The sequence below is a fragment of the Chiloscyllium plagiosum genome, unplaced genomic scaffold (genome assembly GCF_037043375.1).
Source record: "Chiloscyllium plagiosum isolate Xiang-an unplaced genomic scaffold, Cpla_swu_hap1 HiC_scaffold_4, whole genome shotgun sequence".
In the NCBI taxonomy this organism is placed as follows: Eukaryota; Metazoa; Chordata; class Chondrichthyes; order Orectolobiformes; family Hemiscylliidae; genus Chiloscyllium; species Chiloscyllium plagiosum.
The window spans coordinates 115,789,681-115,804,064 of NW_028270142.1; the positions used below are offsets into that span (position 1 = coordinate 115,789,681).

Sequence of the window (14,384 nt, forward strand, 5' to 3'; positions counted from 1 at the left end):
CTCCTGACTCTGACACCAATCCAACCTGTGATATAAATTTAATCATATATCTCAGAGTTTAGGTGAGGCTGCGACTACAGAGTGCATGTTCAGTGTGTAAAAAAAATATTGTTTTAGATTTCTTGCTGGAGCATGTCTCTTAAAGAAGATAAATAAAGAGGGAGGTTGTAATGTAACTTTATAAAATATTGGTTCGGCCAGGTCTAGAGTATTGTGTGCAGTTCTGGAATTCACATTATAGGAGTGAGAGAGTGCAGAGGAGATTCTCCAAGATGTTGCCTATGCTGGAGAGTTTCAGTTCGGAGGAGAGACTGGATAGACTGTTGTTACTTTCATTGAAGCAGAGGAGTTTGAAAGGGGTCTTGATTGAGATGTATAAAACTATGAGGAGCATAGATACAGTAAACAGGAAGAGACATTTCCTATTGATGGAGGGATCAATGGCCAGGAATCGTATATTTAAGGTAAAGGGCAGAAGGTTTAGAGGAAATGTGAGGAAACATTTCTTCATCCAGCTGTTTGGAACTCATTGCCTGTCAGCATGGTAGAGGCAAAAACCCTTGCCATGGTATTTAAGGCTACGGGCCGAGTGCTGGAAAATGAGATAAAGATAGTTAGGTGGTTGTTTTTGACTGGCGCAGACACAACACGCTGAAGGGCCTTTTCTATCCTATAAACCTCTATAACTTGATTGTTTAATTTTATTTGCTTTGCTAGTTTTTCTGCATATCAGCTGTTTCCTTGAGTTGTCCCTCATTTTTGTGGTTTTGGTTGTTTCTTCTGTAATCTGCACCATTTAGTCTGTATTTACTGAAGGTGGTGAGCTTGGGCTTTCACTTGGCAGATTTAATTTGCTATATGATGAGATAATGATGAGATTGAGGGGCCAAACATATATTGAACCAATTACTGATCACTATCACAGGAAACAAATCTGGCTGTGTTGAAAGGCTTATATCTTTACCACTTCGCATGTACAAAGGCAGTTATTTAGTTACAAAGGCAGGTGTTTGAATCCAAGATCCAGTGTTTGTCACCATGTTTTAGTGGCCTACCTTTGGTAGATTACTTTAGAGTGTGGAAACAGGCCCTTCGGCCCAACAAGTCCACACTGACCCGCCGAAGCGCAACCCATCCATACCCCTACATTTACCCCTTACCTCACACTACGGACAATTTCGCATGGCCAATTCACCTGACCTGCACATCTTTGGACTGTGGGAGGAAACCGGAGCACCCAGAGGAAACGCAGACACGTAGAATGTGCAAATTCCACACAGTCAGTCGCCTGAGGCGGGAATTGAACCCGGGTCTCAGGCGCTGTGAGGCAGCAGTGCTAACCACTGTGCCGCCCACTGTCATTCTGTGATTCTGATCCATTTCTGGATATAAATGTCAGGCCTCCTCAGCACTCATATATATACACACACTCACACTCACACTCTCACTCTCACTCTCACACACTCACACACACACACACACTTTATTTTTCCTCTATCCTTCTATTTATTTCTTTCTCTCACTCACTCTCTCACACACACAGACTCTCACTCTCTGTCACACTTACTCTCATAAACTACAATACTTCTCCGTTCACCTTTCCCCTTCACACCCCTCAATCAACTCACCTACCCTCCCACTATCTACTGTAAACATAACTCTTAAATATTGACAGCCCCTAAAAATGTCAAAATAAATGAAAATACTTGAAAAGCCAGTTTTTAAAAAATCCTCTTTCACAAACCTCAAATCTGTCAAAATAAGCAAACTAACATAATTCTTCACAGTGGTCTAAACAACCCCTGCTGAACAGAGTCACTAATGATTTGAAAAACAGCCAAGTATTTATAATGGTATTCCATTGAGTAATTGTGTCAATAGACCCTCCTGTGTAGAATCCATTAGAAATTTTGAATATATCCAGAAGCTCAGCCAACTGTCAGAGCATTGTATTGCCAAATAGATTAATGATCTGAACTTCAAAGAAGAAAATGAAATCAGTGGGTTTCACATAATTCAATCGAGATTTTAAATTGGGCTAGTCTTTGAATATAGTACAATGCAGACTAGCACTTTGTCTAGTGGATAATATACTATTATGCATTTGAAGAATTTTCAACCTTTGTAATGTTGCTGTCTACCTTGCCAGCTGTCAAAACATAAAATCCTGGGAACAATATTATTTAACAGTCACATACCAAATGTTCTACCACAATTTTACAGAAAGTAAAGAAACATCTTATGCAACAAAACTTCCTAATAAAGTGGGAAGTAAGCAATACTTTTTGTCAGGGCCTACCCAGTGGGTCCCAACTCCAGATTAAAGGTCATGGTTCTCAGAATGAAAATAATTTTTACGGCCTACCAAAGTTTGCACACCATAGAAATTGTAGAAGTTTTGAAATGTTCACTACCACAGTGGTGCTGCTAACACCAAGACAGTAGCATGCTGACTCCTGATCCACACCATTATCCCACAATAATGAAAACCGCGAGAGCTGAAATTCTGGGTTTTGCTCCTATCTGCCATTGTTAAACCCTGCCTGAAACGTTTTGGCTGAGTGGAACTAAGATGCAAGAATGCGTACCAGATATTGGTAGGAGTTATTTTTAGTCCACCAAGTAGTAGTGATAGCATGAGGCTTGGTATAAATCAAGTACAGTAATCATGGCTAAATTCAATCTGCATATAGATTGGGTAAAACAACTGAGCACTAAAGTTACGGGGGATGAGTTTTCAGAAATAATCGATAATTGGTGATTACTCCAAGATTCCATAGATTCTAGAAAGATTCCTGCAGATTGAAAACTGTAAAATGCCCCTCTATTTAAAAAAACAGCAAGAGAGAAAACATGGAACTATAGACCTCTGAGCTATACATCATTCATGGAGAAAAAAACTGTCATCAAGAATGAATGGACACTTGGATGGTAATGATCTAATTGGATAGAAGTGTGGATTTGCAAATGGAAAATCGTATTTTACAAGGTTGTGGAGTTTTTTTTGAGGATGTTACTAACATAGTTGATAAAGAGAAGTCGATGGATGTAGTATAATGGTGTACAATCCTTTATCCGAAATTCTCAGGACCATCTGGTTTTTGGAATTCAGAATTTTTTGAATTTCAAATTAAGTGACAATTTGATGGTGAAATTTAAAAAAAAAATCTTATTGGAGGAGCAGACTATGAGTAAAACAGGCCTTGAGACAGAATTGAGGCCTGCCAGTGCTGGGCAAGGCCCCCCCCCACACACACACACACACACATACCCACATGCATCGGGTGGGTGTCAACTTGGTTTAAGTGTTTGCACGCCAAACAACCTTGTTAATGAGGAAAAAAACTTCATCAAAAAACCTTCGGACTTGGGAGCTTTTTGGATTTCGGATAAGGGGTCGTCTGCCTGTACTTAGATTTTAGAAGGCTTCCGCTAAGGTCTTTCACAGGAGGACAATTAGCGAAATCAAAGCACATGCATAGAAGGAAATGGCATGGATTATGGATTGGCTAACAGGCAGAAACAGAATTAAATGGGCCGTTCTCACATGCGCAAGTTCTGACTAGTGGGATACTGCACCAACTGTTCACAATATGATGTTGGCATACCTGCTAAGATTTTCCAATAACTGCTGTTTCTGTTTCAGATTTCCAGCATTCACAGTTCTTTCAGTTTTTATCATAGAACATAGAACATTACAGCGCAGTACAGGCCCTTCGGCCCTCGATGTTGCGCTGCCCTGCGAAACCAGTCTGAAGCCCATCTAATCTACACTGTTCCATTCTCAACCATATGCCTATCTGATGACCATTTAAATGCCCATGAAGTTGGCAAGTCTACAACAGTTGCAGCAGTGCGTTCATCTCCTTACTACTCTGAGTAAAAAAAAACTACCTCTGACATCTGTCCTATGTCTATCACCCCTCAATTTGAATCTATGCACCCTCTTGCTATCCATCACCATTCTAGGAAAAAGACGCTCACTGTCCACCCTATCTAATCGTCTGATTATCCGATATGACTCAATTAAGTCACGTCTCAATCTTCTTCTCTCTAACGAAAACAGCCTCAACTCCCTGAACCTTTCCTCATAAGACCTTCCCTCCATACCAGGCAACATCCTTGTAAACCTCCTCTGAACCCTTTCCAAAACTTCCACATCCTCCCTATAATGTGGTGACCAGAACTGTAAACAGTACTCCGCGTGCAGCTGCACCAGAGTTTTGTACAGCTGCAGCATGACCACATGGTTCGAAAACCTGATGCCTTTACCAATAAAAGCTAGCACACCGTATGCCACCTTAACAACCCTATCAATCTGAGTGGCAATTTTGAGGGATCTATGTACGTGGACACCGAGATCTCTCTGCTCATCTACACTGCCAAGAATCTTACCATTTGCCCAGTACTCTGCATTCCTGTTACTCCTTCCAAAGTGAATCACCACACACTTTTCCACATTAAACTCCATTTGCCACCTCTCAGCCCAGCTCTGCAGCTTATCTATGTCTCTTTGTAACCTGCAACTTCCTTCAGTACTATCCACCGACCTTAGTGTCATCCGCAAATTTACTAACCCATCTTTCTGCGCCTTCATCCAGGTCATTTATAAAAATGACAAACAACAGTGGACCCAAAACAGGTCTTTGCGGTACACCACTAGCAAATAAACACCAGGATAAAACATTTCTTATCAGCCACCACCCTCTGTCTTCTTTCAGCTAGCCAATTTCTGATCCAAACTGCTAAATCACTCTCAATCCCATGCCTCCATATTTTGTGCAGTAGCCTACCATGGGGAACCTTATCAAACGCCTTACGGAAATCCATATACGCCACTAGTTTACTCTCATCCATCTGTTTGGTCACCTTCTCAAAGAACTCAATAAGGTTTGTGAGGCACGACCTACACTTCATGAAACCGTGTTGACTATCGTGCCGGTGGGCGGCACGGTGGCACAGTGAGGTTAAACTACCTATAGTTTACCCACAACCGAAATAAGGCTCACTGATCTATAATTACCAGAGTTGTCTCTACTCCCCTTCTTGAACAAGGGAACAACATTTGCTATCCTCCAGTCTTCTGGTACTATTCCTGTAGACAATGATGACATTAAGATCAAAGCCAAAGGCTCAGCATTCTCCTCTCTGGCTTCCCAGAGAATCCTAGGATAAATCCCATCTGACCCAGAGGGCTTATCTATTTTCACACTTTCCAGAATTTCTAACACCTCATCCTCGTGAACCATAATCCCATCTAGTCTAGTAGCCTGTTTCTCGGTATTCTCCTCAACAACATTGTGTGAATAGTGATGAAAAATATTCATTTAGCACTTCCCTATCTCCTCTGATTCCACTCACAATTTCACACTACTGACCTTGATTGGCCCTAATCCTACTCTCATCATTCTTTTATCCCTTATATATCTGTCGAAAGCTTGAGGGTTTCCCTGATGCTATCCACCAACAACTTCTCATGTCCCCTCCCAGCTTGTCTTAGCTCTGGTCTTATCGTGACCAATCTCTTTGTTTGTCTTGCCTTTATCTGTGTCTGTGTATGTGTCTCTCTCTCTGCAACCCCCTACCCAGCATTCCCCCACCTCGTCTTCAGCAATGCCTCCATGTAATCTCTTCATTCCTCCTCATTCCCTCCAACCACCCCATCAGCATAAAAACTGCCCTTTCCCAGCTGCTTTCATTTCTGATGAAAAGTCAGTTTTGTTAAGTTTTTCTCTGTGCAGATGCTGCCAGAGCTGCGGAGTTTCTCCAGCACCTTGTTTTTGTTATGGGGCTAGAGTTGGTAAATGACATTCATCTGTTTGATCAGCCATGAATGTGTTAAATGGTTGAGCAGAACCAATGGGCAATCTGTCCACTTTTAAGCCTATATTCTGCCATACAAATACTGTGGTTATAACAGAAAATCAAAGTCTAGGATCTTTGTATCTCACCTCCTGTTTCCCCAAAGCCCATCACCATCTACGATACATACATCTCCACTGGACAGTTGCTTTTGCACAGTTAATGCTCAAAAATCAGTTATTCACAGATTTTTTTTAAAATCCAAATATGTAGCAAACAGATGCATAAGCTTGTTCTGTAGATTAGTAGAGGAAAGGACAGAAGCTGATGTCCATTATTGTGTATTTTCTCTTGTCTACTTATGGGGAATCAGCACTTTCCCCTGTAATCGAGCTTGAAAATTCAGTTGTGTGCAATTTAGGATCTCTTGTTTTGTTAGGCTTCATTAGCTTTGATGTCTGATTCCCTTGTATAAATGCTATATAATGGCAGAGGGATGCTTCAGAACCTTTTGTTAATGGATGCGGTGTCATTGCGTATGATGCTGGAGTCACCAGGGTATAACATAGGTTAATTGAAATAACAGTACAAGTTTTCTTTCTTATATTTTTAAACTGGGAAAAGTGTGGATACTTCAAACTATTAAATTGGCTGATAATTGGCTGAAGGAGCTGATTTCAGTGACTTTTTTTTTCTCTGTTAAACACCACAGTCTCAATTTTTGTTATCTGTAGATTAGAACTAGAATGTTGAATCTTTTTTATGTTTATGTGAGATTTAATTGCCTCCTGGAGCTCAGTCAACATGATGGACTATTAAAGTTGAGACCTAGCCACCTACCTTTAAAACTAATTCTATGTAATTAATACAAATGCATTCCAATCCAAATTAGCTTAGAGTTTTGCTCCACCAGTGAGGCTAAGAATAAGGCTTTCCAAAATACTAGGCATATGAACTTGAAGCAAGAAGCGTGAAAAATATGGGCCCAAATAGAAACTGTTTTCACCGGGAGCTTGCTTTTAATATTAACTTGATCAGGCAGAAAGAACCTCAGTTTTACCTCTCTGCTGAAGGACCTATGAAGAAACTTTACAGTATCTGCCTAGAACTGCATTTTATCATCTGGTGTTCCAATCTGCATACAAGTTGACTTGCAAATGGATTCCAAAATGGAGCCCATTCACAACCTAGGGATTGTCTGTATCAGGAGAAGCAAGAGTTCCATGCTGATGCTTGGAGAACTCCACTAAAAACCTTCCTCCAGCACAAAAAATATCCAATTTTGTATCCACATTGCCATTGTCCTTTTTATATCATGACCTACAATTTTCCTCTCAAACCTGTTCTGGGGCACTGTATTAAATGCCTCCTGGAAATCCACGTATACAGTGTCCAAATGTTACTCTCATCCACACTTTGCATTACCTCTTTGAAAAAGCTTCAACAAATTAGTCAAACATGATTTCTCCTTTAGAAATTCATGCTGATTCTTGCCAATCAATCCACCTTTTTATGTGTGACTGCTGATTGTATGCTATACAATTGTTTCCAAACGTTGCTGCGCCACAGACATTTAAACTAATTGGTCTTTCATTGCTGGAATTATCCTTGCAATCTTTTTTGAATTTGGCCGTAATGTTGACAATTCTCTAGCCTTCTGGCTGCACCCTGGAGCCTATGGAAGTCTGAATGTTATGGCCAGTGCCTCCGTCATTTTAACCCTCACTTTATTCAAAATCCTTGGATGCATCTCTTATGGTGCAGTGTCTTATTAATTTTATGTGCCAACAACCTATCTAAGGCTTGTTCTTTACTAATTTTGATTCCTTCTATTGAGGGTTTCTTCCTGTGTCATCATTGCCTTGGCAGTATCTTGCTCATTTGTGAAGACAGATGCAAAGTATTCATTTAATATCTCAGCCACGCTCCCTGTCTCTATCTGTAATTACACACTATAACCCTACAGAAGATTTTGCAATTTCTCTTTAGGTTAGCTGCTAGTCTTTTCTCAGAGTTCCTGTTTGCTTTTCCAATTTGAATTCTCACCTCCCTGTCCCCTCAAACCTTCGGTATTCTTGTTGATTCTCAACCGTATTTTCTGCCTTACACCTGTTTTAAGCACCTTTTGTTTCTATAAAATTGGGGTCTATGTTTTTTTCATCATTCCATTTAAGACTAGGAAATGACCACAAAACAGCCATTGCTGTGGATCTGGAGTGACGTGTAGGCCAAACTAGGTAAGGATGGCAGATTCCCTCCCCTAAAGAGCATTATTGAGCAAGATGGCTTTTACCTCGATAGATAACAGTTTCTTCATCACCTTTACTGATGTGTAATTCCAGATTTTATAAACTAAAATATAAATTCCACCAGCTGCCGATGTCCCCAGAGCATTAGTCAAAATTTCAGGATTGCTGGTCCAGAAACCTTACCGTTACTCCACCAGCCCTCCTTGTTCGAGCACAGAACTGTCGACGGTACAACACAGAAAGAGGCCTATCAGTCCAACATGTTATGTTGGTTCTCTGAAGGAGCAGGTTACTCAGTGTTACTTCCTAGCCTTCTGCAGTGGCTAATAATTCAGTTCTCTCATTATGCCTCAATTGAACTGACCCCCTTCATACTTACGGGTATTACATTCCAGATCTGAACCCTTTTAAAAATTCATTTGAGACATGTGGACCAAGCTGGCTGAGGCAGCATTTATTGCTGAATCATAGTTGCCCTTGAGAAGGTGATGGTGAGCTGCCTCCTTTTAACTGTTGAAATCCATTTTGTGTATGTGGACCTACTTTGCTATGAGGAAAGGAGGCAAAAGTGAGGACTGCAGATGCTGGAAATCAGTCTAGATTAGAGTGGTGCTGGAAAAGCACAGCAGGTCAGGCAGCATCCGAGGAGCAGGAGAATCGACGTTTCGGGCAAAAGTCCTTCATCAGGAAGGTTTACGGCACCTTGTAAACCTGTGACCTCTACTTCCCAGAAGGACGAGGGCAGCAATGAATGTGAACATGTGACTTGTCTTAACAAGGTCATAATTAATTAATTCCATAATTCACCCAAGTGACAATTTATTTTATGTAATTCACTGTTTCTAGAAGCTTCTTAATTACTGAGGTTAAACTACCTGTAACTGCTGGGCCCAATTTACACACATTTTTTGAATGAGGGTATAACTTTTGCTTTTCTTCAGTTCTCTGTCACCACCCTTAGTCTAAGGAAGGCTAGAAAATTATGGTGAGTGCATTCAATCCCCCTTTAAGTGTCTGAATTACCAACTCTTTCACCATGACCTATGCAGCATCTTTCTTGGTGAAGATAAATACAAATAAATATGTGCAGAAGAGTTTGAATTCTCTTTCTTGCTTGCCACTCGTCTTCATTCTTACTCTGTTTTTGCTTCTCTCATTTGTTTTTTCAAGTCCACACCAAACCTTCTGAGTTGAATCTGGTTCTCAATTGTATTATCCACTGGGTGGCACAGTGGTTAGCACTGATGCCTCACAGCGCCTGAGACCCGGGTTCAGTTCCCGCCTCAGGCGACTGTGTGGAGTTTGCACGTTCTCCCCGTGTCTGCGTGGGTTTCCTCCGGGTGCTCCGGTTTCCTCCCACTGTCCAAAGATGTGCAGGTCAGGTGAATTGGCCATGCTAAATTGTCCGTAGTGTTAGGTAAGGGGCAAATGTAGGGGTATGGGTGGGTTGCGCTTCGGCGGGTCGGTGTGGACTTGTTGGGCCGAAGGGCCTGTTTCCACACTGTAATGTAATCTAATCTAATCTAATCTAATCTAACCTTGAAAGACATCTGGTATAAGAGCACTTCCATCTTCATCTGAATTTTATCTTGCAGAGAACTTTGGATTTATTTGCCCAATCTATTTCCTCTTGAAAGACAGCTTAATGTTCAGTAACAACTTTGCCTCCAACCTTTGATTCCAATGTATCAAGCCAGATCAATTCATTCTTCATTGACTCAGTTAGTTATTCTTGCTGACAGTGACTCCTTTTTTTCCCCCAAATAGGCAAACTAAACTTTACACTACAATGTTCACTGTCCCCTGATATTCCCCAAATGACACTTTATTCACTTGGCTGACATAATTACGAGGTCGAGTAATAGTATTTATAATCGTTGGTGTTTTGTAAATTTGGAATAAATATTATGCAGGCATCTTCCATTTAAGACAGTTTCTGATAGTGTACCTTCAAACTTTAATGGGGCTTGAATATCTGGACTTTAGTGCATCTACCTATAGCACACTGAGTCTTTTTAAAAACAAACTACTCTTTCCCAAACTCTACTATGTGCTACCTCTCTCACTCACCACCTCTATCCTCAACCTTCTGCTTGCCAATCTCTCTAGTGACACTTCTACTCACGACTCTTCCAATTGCCGCAAACTCACCCCCCAACCCTCACTCATCTATCTCTCCCCTTGCTAGTCACTTCTGTCCTGATGATCTTACATACCACCTGTCCTCCAGGACCTTTCTGTTTCACTGTCTCTCTCCACTTGACCCTCCCACTCATCATCTGTCCTGCAACATTTCCATTTAACACTTCTTTCTTTTGCCTCCTTTCACCCAGGGCTTTCACTCACTATCTTTCCTGTTTCACTGCATCTCCTGCTTTGCCTCTTCACTCTCTGAACATCCCGCTAGCCAGCACCTCTCCCTAATCCGTAACACTCACGAGCTCTTCTTCAATGGTCCCACTCTCCAGCTTAACACCCCTTCCCCAAACACTACAATTGCCAACTCCCCCGAATGTGTCCCCCTCCCTTGCTTTGTTTTCTCATACACCCCTTTTTCCTCTAGCTGACCCTCCTCTGGGTCACAGTGAGGGTTTAGGACAGGGAAGCAGCAAGTTAGATGGCTAGGACAATTGGGAGCGAGGCAGCAAGCGGGAAAGACAATGAGTCGAGAGAAGCAGCAAATAGGAGGATTGGTGACTGTGCAAGGTGCCAGGTCAGGAGAAGGAAAGCTAGAGGAATCTGGGTGTGATGCTGCTAACTGGAGGGAGCAGCAAAAGAAAGGGCAAGCATGAGTGTACCGAATCAGGGACCGTGACAAGCTGGAGCTGGGAAGCAATGCAGATGAGATGACTTACCCAAAATAATAAGATATTAAGAGTTGGTAAAAAGGTGTTTGGGCTAGTTATGTTCAAGGTTAAAATTAAAGGTCAGGAATGTAACCCACCTTTATTATATGCTTTCTCATAAACTAAGGTGATATTTGATTTAATACACCATTCTTTAGGAGCAGAACCTGAGTGTTACACAAGTGATAGCTGTACTGATTTGTGTGCAACTTTTATAGAAATGCAGGAATTGTGGATGTGGGCTCCTTTACTTTTTATACACCTTGAAATTGGACCTTGATAAGTTGTATATCAAAGCAAGGGGATAGGTTGCCTGGAGCAGATTGCAGGCAACAATGACTAAGACAGCGTTACCAATAAACACTTAAATCTGTAAAAGCTGTGCCTATATTCTGCAACATTGAATTGATTGATAGTGTAGCACAGACTACCTGCATTCCAACAAACAGGCAAGTACAAGCAATTGTTCGTCGGTGGATAATGCATCTGTGTAGATGTTCAATAAAAAAAACTGGAACTTTCAGATCCTAGGGGCCAGCATTCACTTAAGGTGAACTGAGAAACAGTTGATATTGCAAGCAGATACTTTTGAGCAACTTGAATTTGGACTAGTTGATTGTTTGCAGATTAATATTCTCCTTCATGCTGTTTTCATTGATAAGCAGTTGGAATGTCGAGCTCATAAATATTCAGAATGTTGTTTTCTGTTTGCATTATAGATGCCAGTTTGCTCTTATTACCTCAGAGGGATCTGCAGTAATAATAACTGCCCTTACAGCCACGTGTATGTGTCGAGGAAGGCTGAAGTTTGCCGAGATTTCCTAAAAGGATACTGCCCATTGGGAGCAAAGGTATATTAGGAGGGAATGTTTACTATCAGTACTCTGTTGTTATTAATACGTATGCTTTGTTTCTTTTAAAGGAGAATATGTTTCTAAATTTACTGTTACTATTCTTGGCTGAAAATGTGTTGCTGGAAAAGCACAGCAGGTCAGGCAGCAATCTAGGAACAGGAGAATCGACGTTTCGGGCATAAGCCCTTCTTCAGGAATGAGGAAAGTGTGTCCAGCAGGCTAAGATAAAAGGTAGGGAGGAGGGACTTGGGGGAGGGGCGTTGGAAATGCGATAGGTGGAAGGAGGTTGAGGAAAGTGTGTCCAGCAGGCTAAGATAAAAGGTAGGGAGGAGGGACTTGGGGGAGGGGCGTTGGAAATGCGATAGGTGGAAGGAGGTCAAGGTGAGTGTGATAGGCCGGAGTGGGGTGGGGGCGGAGAGGTCAGGAAGAAGATTGCAGGTTAGGAAGGCGATGCTGAGTTCAAGGGATTTGACTGAGACAAGGTGGGGGGAGGGGAAATGAGGAAACTGAAGAAATCTGAGTTCATCCCTTGTGGTTGGAGGGTTCCCAGGCGGAAGATGAGGCGCTCTTCCTCCAACCGTCGTGTTGCTATGGTCTGGCGATAGAGGAGTCCAAGGACCTGCATGTCCTTGGTGGAGTGGGAGGGGGAGTTGAAGTGTTGAGCCACGGAGTGGTTGGGTTGGTTGGTCCGGGTGTCCCAGAGGTGTTCTCTGAAGCGTTCCGCAAGTAGGCGGCCTGTCTCCCCAATATAGAGGAGGCCACATCGGGTGCAGCGGATGCAATAAATGATGTGTGTGGAGGTGCAGGTGAATTTGTGACAGATATGGAAGGATCCCTTGGGGCCTTGGAGGGAAGTAAGAGGGGAGGTGGGGGCGCACGTTTTGCATTTGTTGTGGTTGCAGGGGAACGTGCCGGGAGTGGAGGTTGGGTTGGTGGGGGGGTGTGGACCTGACAAGGGAGTCACGGAGGGAGTGGTCTTTTCGGAACACTGATAGAAAAGGGGAGGGAAATATATCCCTGGTGGTGGGGTCCGTTTGGAGGTGGTGGAAATGACGACGGATGATCTAATGTATATGGAGGTTGGTGGGGTGGTAGGTGAGGACCAGTGGGGTTCTGTCCTGGTGGCGATTGGAGGGGCGGGGCTCAAGGGCGGAGGAGCAGGAAGTGGAGGAGATGCAGTGGAGAGCATCGTCGATCACGTCTGGGGGGAAATTGCGGTGTTTGAAGAAGGAGGCCATCTGGGTTGTTCGGTATTGGAACTGGTCCTCCTGGGAGCAGATGCGGCGGAGACAAAGGAATTGGGAATATGGGATGGCGTTTTTACAGGGGGCAGGGTGGGGGGAGGTGTAGTCTAGGTAGCTGTGGGAGTCGGTCGGTTTATAGTAAATGTCCGTGTTGATTTGGTCGCCCGAGATAGAAATGGAGAGGTCTAGGAAGGGGAGGGAGGAGTCTGAGACGATCCAGGTAAATTTGAGGTCCGGGTGGAAGGTGTTGGTAAAGTGGATGAACTGTCCAACCTCCTCGTGGGAGCACGAGGCAGCGCCGATACAGCTATCGATGTAGCGGAGGAAAAGGTGGTGGGTGGTGCCAGTGTAGCTGCGGAAGATGGACTGTTCCACATATCCTGCGAAGAGGCAGGCATAGCTGAGGCCCATGCGGGTGCCCATGGCTACTCCTTTGGTTTGGAGGAAGTGGGAGGATTGGAAAGAGAAGTTGTTCAGGGTGAGGACCAGTTCAGTCAGTCGAAGGAGGGTGTCAGTGGAAGGGTACTGGTTGGTACGGCGGGAAAGGAAGAAGCGGAGGGCTTTGAGTCCTTCGTGATGGGGGATGGAGGTGTACAGGGACTAGATGTCCATGGTGAAGATAAGGTGTTGGGGACCAGGGAAGCGAAAATCAGGGAGGAGGTGACTATGGTCTGGCGATAGAGGGGTCCAAGGACCTGCATGTCCTTGGTGGAGTGGGAGGGGGAGTTGAAGTGTTGAGCCACGGGGTGGTTGGGTTGGTTAGTCCGGGTGTCCCAGAGGTGTTCTCTGAAACGTTCTGCAAGTAGGCGGCCTGTCTCCCCAATATAGAGGAGCTATATTGGGGAGCTAACTAGACTACACCTCCTCCCACCCTGCCCCCTGTAAAAACGCCATCCCATATTCCCAATTCCTTCTTCTCCGCCGCATCTGCTCCCAGGAGGACCAGTTCCAATACCTTACAACCTCCTTCTTCAAAGACTGCAATCTCCCCCCAGATGTGGTCGACGATGCCCTCCACCGCATCTCCTCCACTTCCCGCTCCTCCGCCCTTGAGCCCCTCCAACCGCCACCAGGACAGAAGCCCACTGGTCCAAACCTATCACCCCACCAACCTCCATATACAGCGTATCATCCGCCGTCATTTCCGCCACCTCCAAACGGACCCCACCACCAGGGATATATTTCCCTTCCCTCCCCTCCCCTATCAGCGTTCCGAAAAGACCACTCCCTCCGTGACTCCCTCGTCAGGTCCACGCCCCCCACCAACCCAACCTCCACTCCCAGCACCTTCCCCTGTAACTGCAACAAATGCAAAACTTGCGCTCACACCTCCCCCCTTACTTCCCTCCAAGGCCCCAAGGGATACTTCCATGTCCGCCACAAATTCAC

At 43.8% G+C, this 14,384-nt stretch overlaps 1 protein-coding gene across 1 annotated transcript in view; it reads left to right on the forward strand.

Annotated features, from left to right (window-relative positions):
* The window catches only part of zc3h3 (zinc finger CCCH-type containing 3), a 272,870-nt gene that overhangs the window by 185,327 nt on the left and 73,159 nt on the right, over positions 1–14,384 (forward strand). Inside the window, exon 9 of the mRNA XM_043687898.2 lies at positions 11,617–11,748. Coding sequence (XP_043543833.2) covers positions 11,617–11,748 — 132 coding nt within the window. The remainder of the gene's footprint in view (positions 1–11,616; positions 11,749–14,384) is intronic.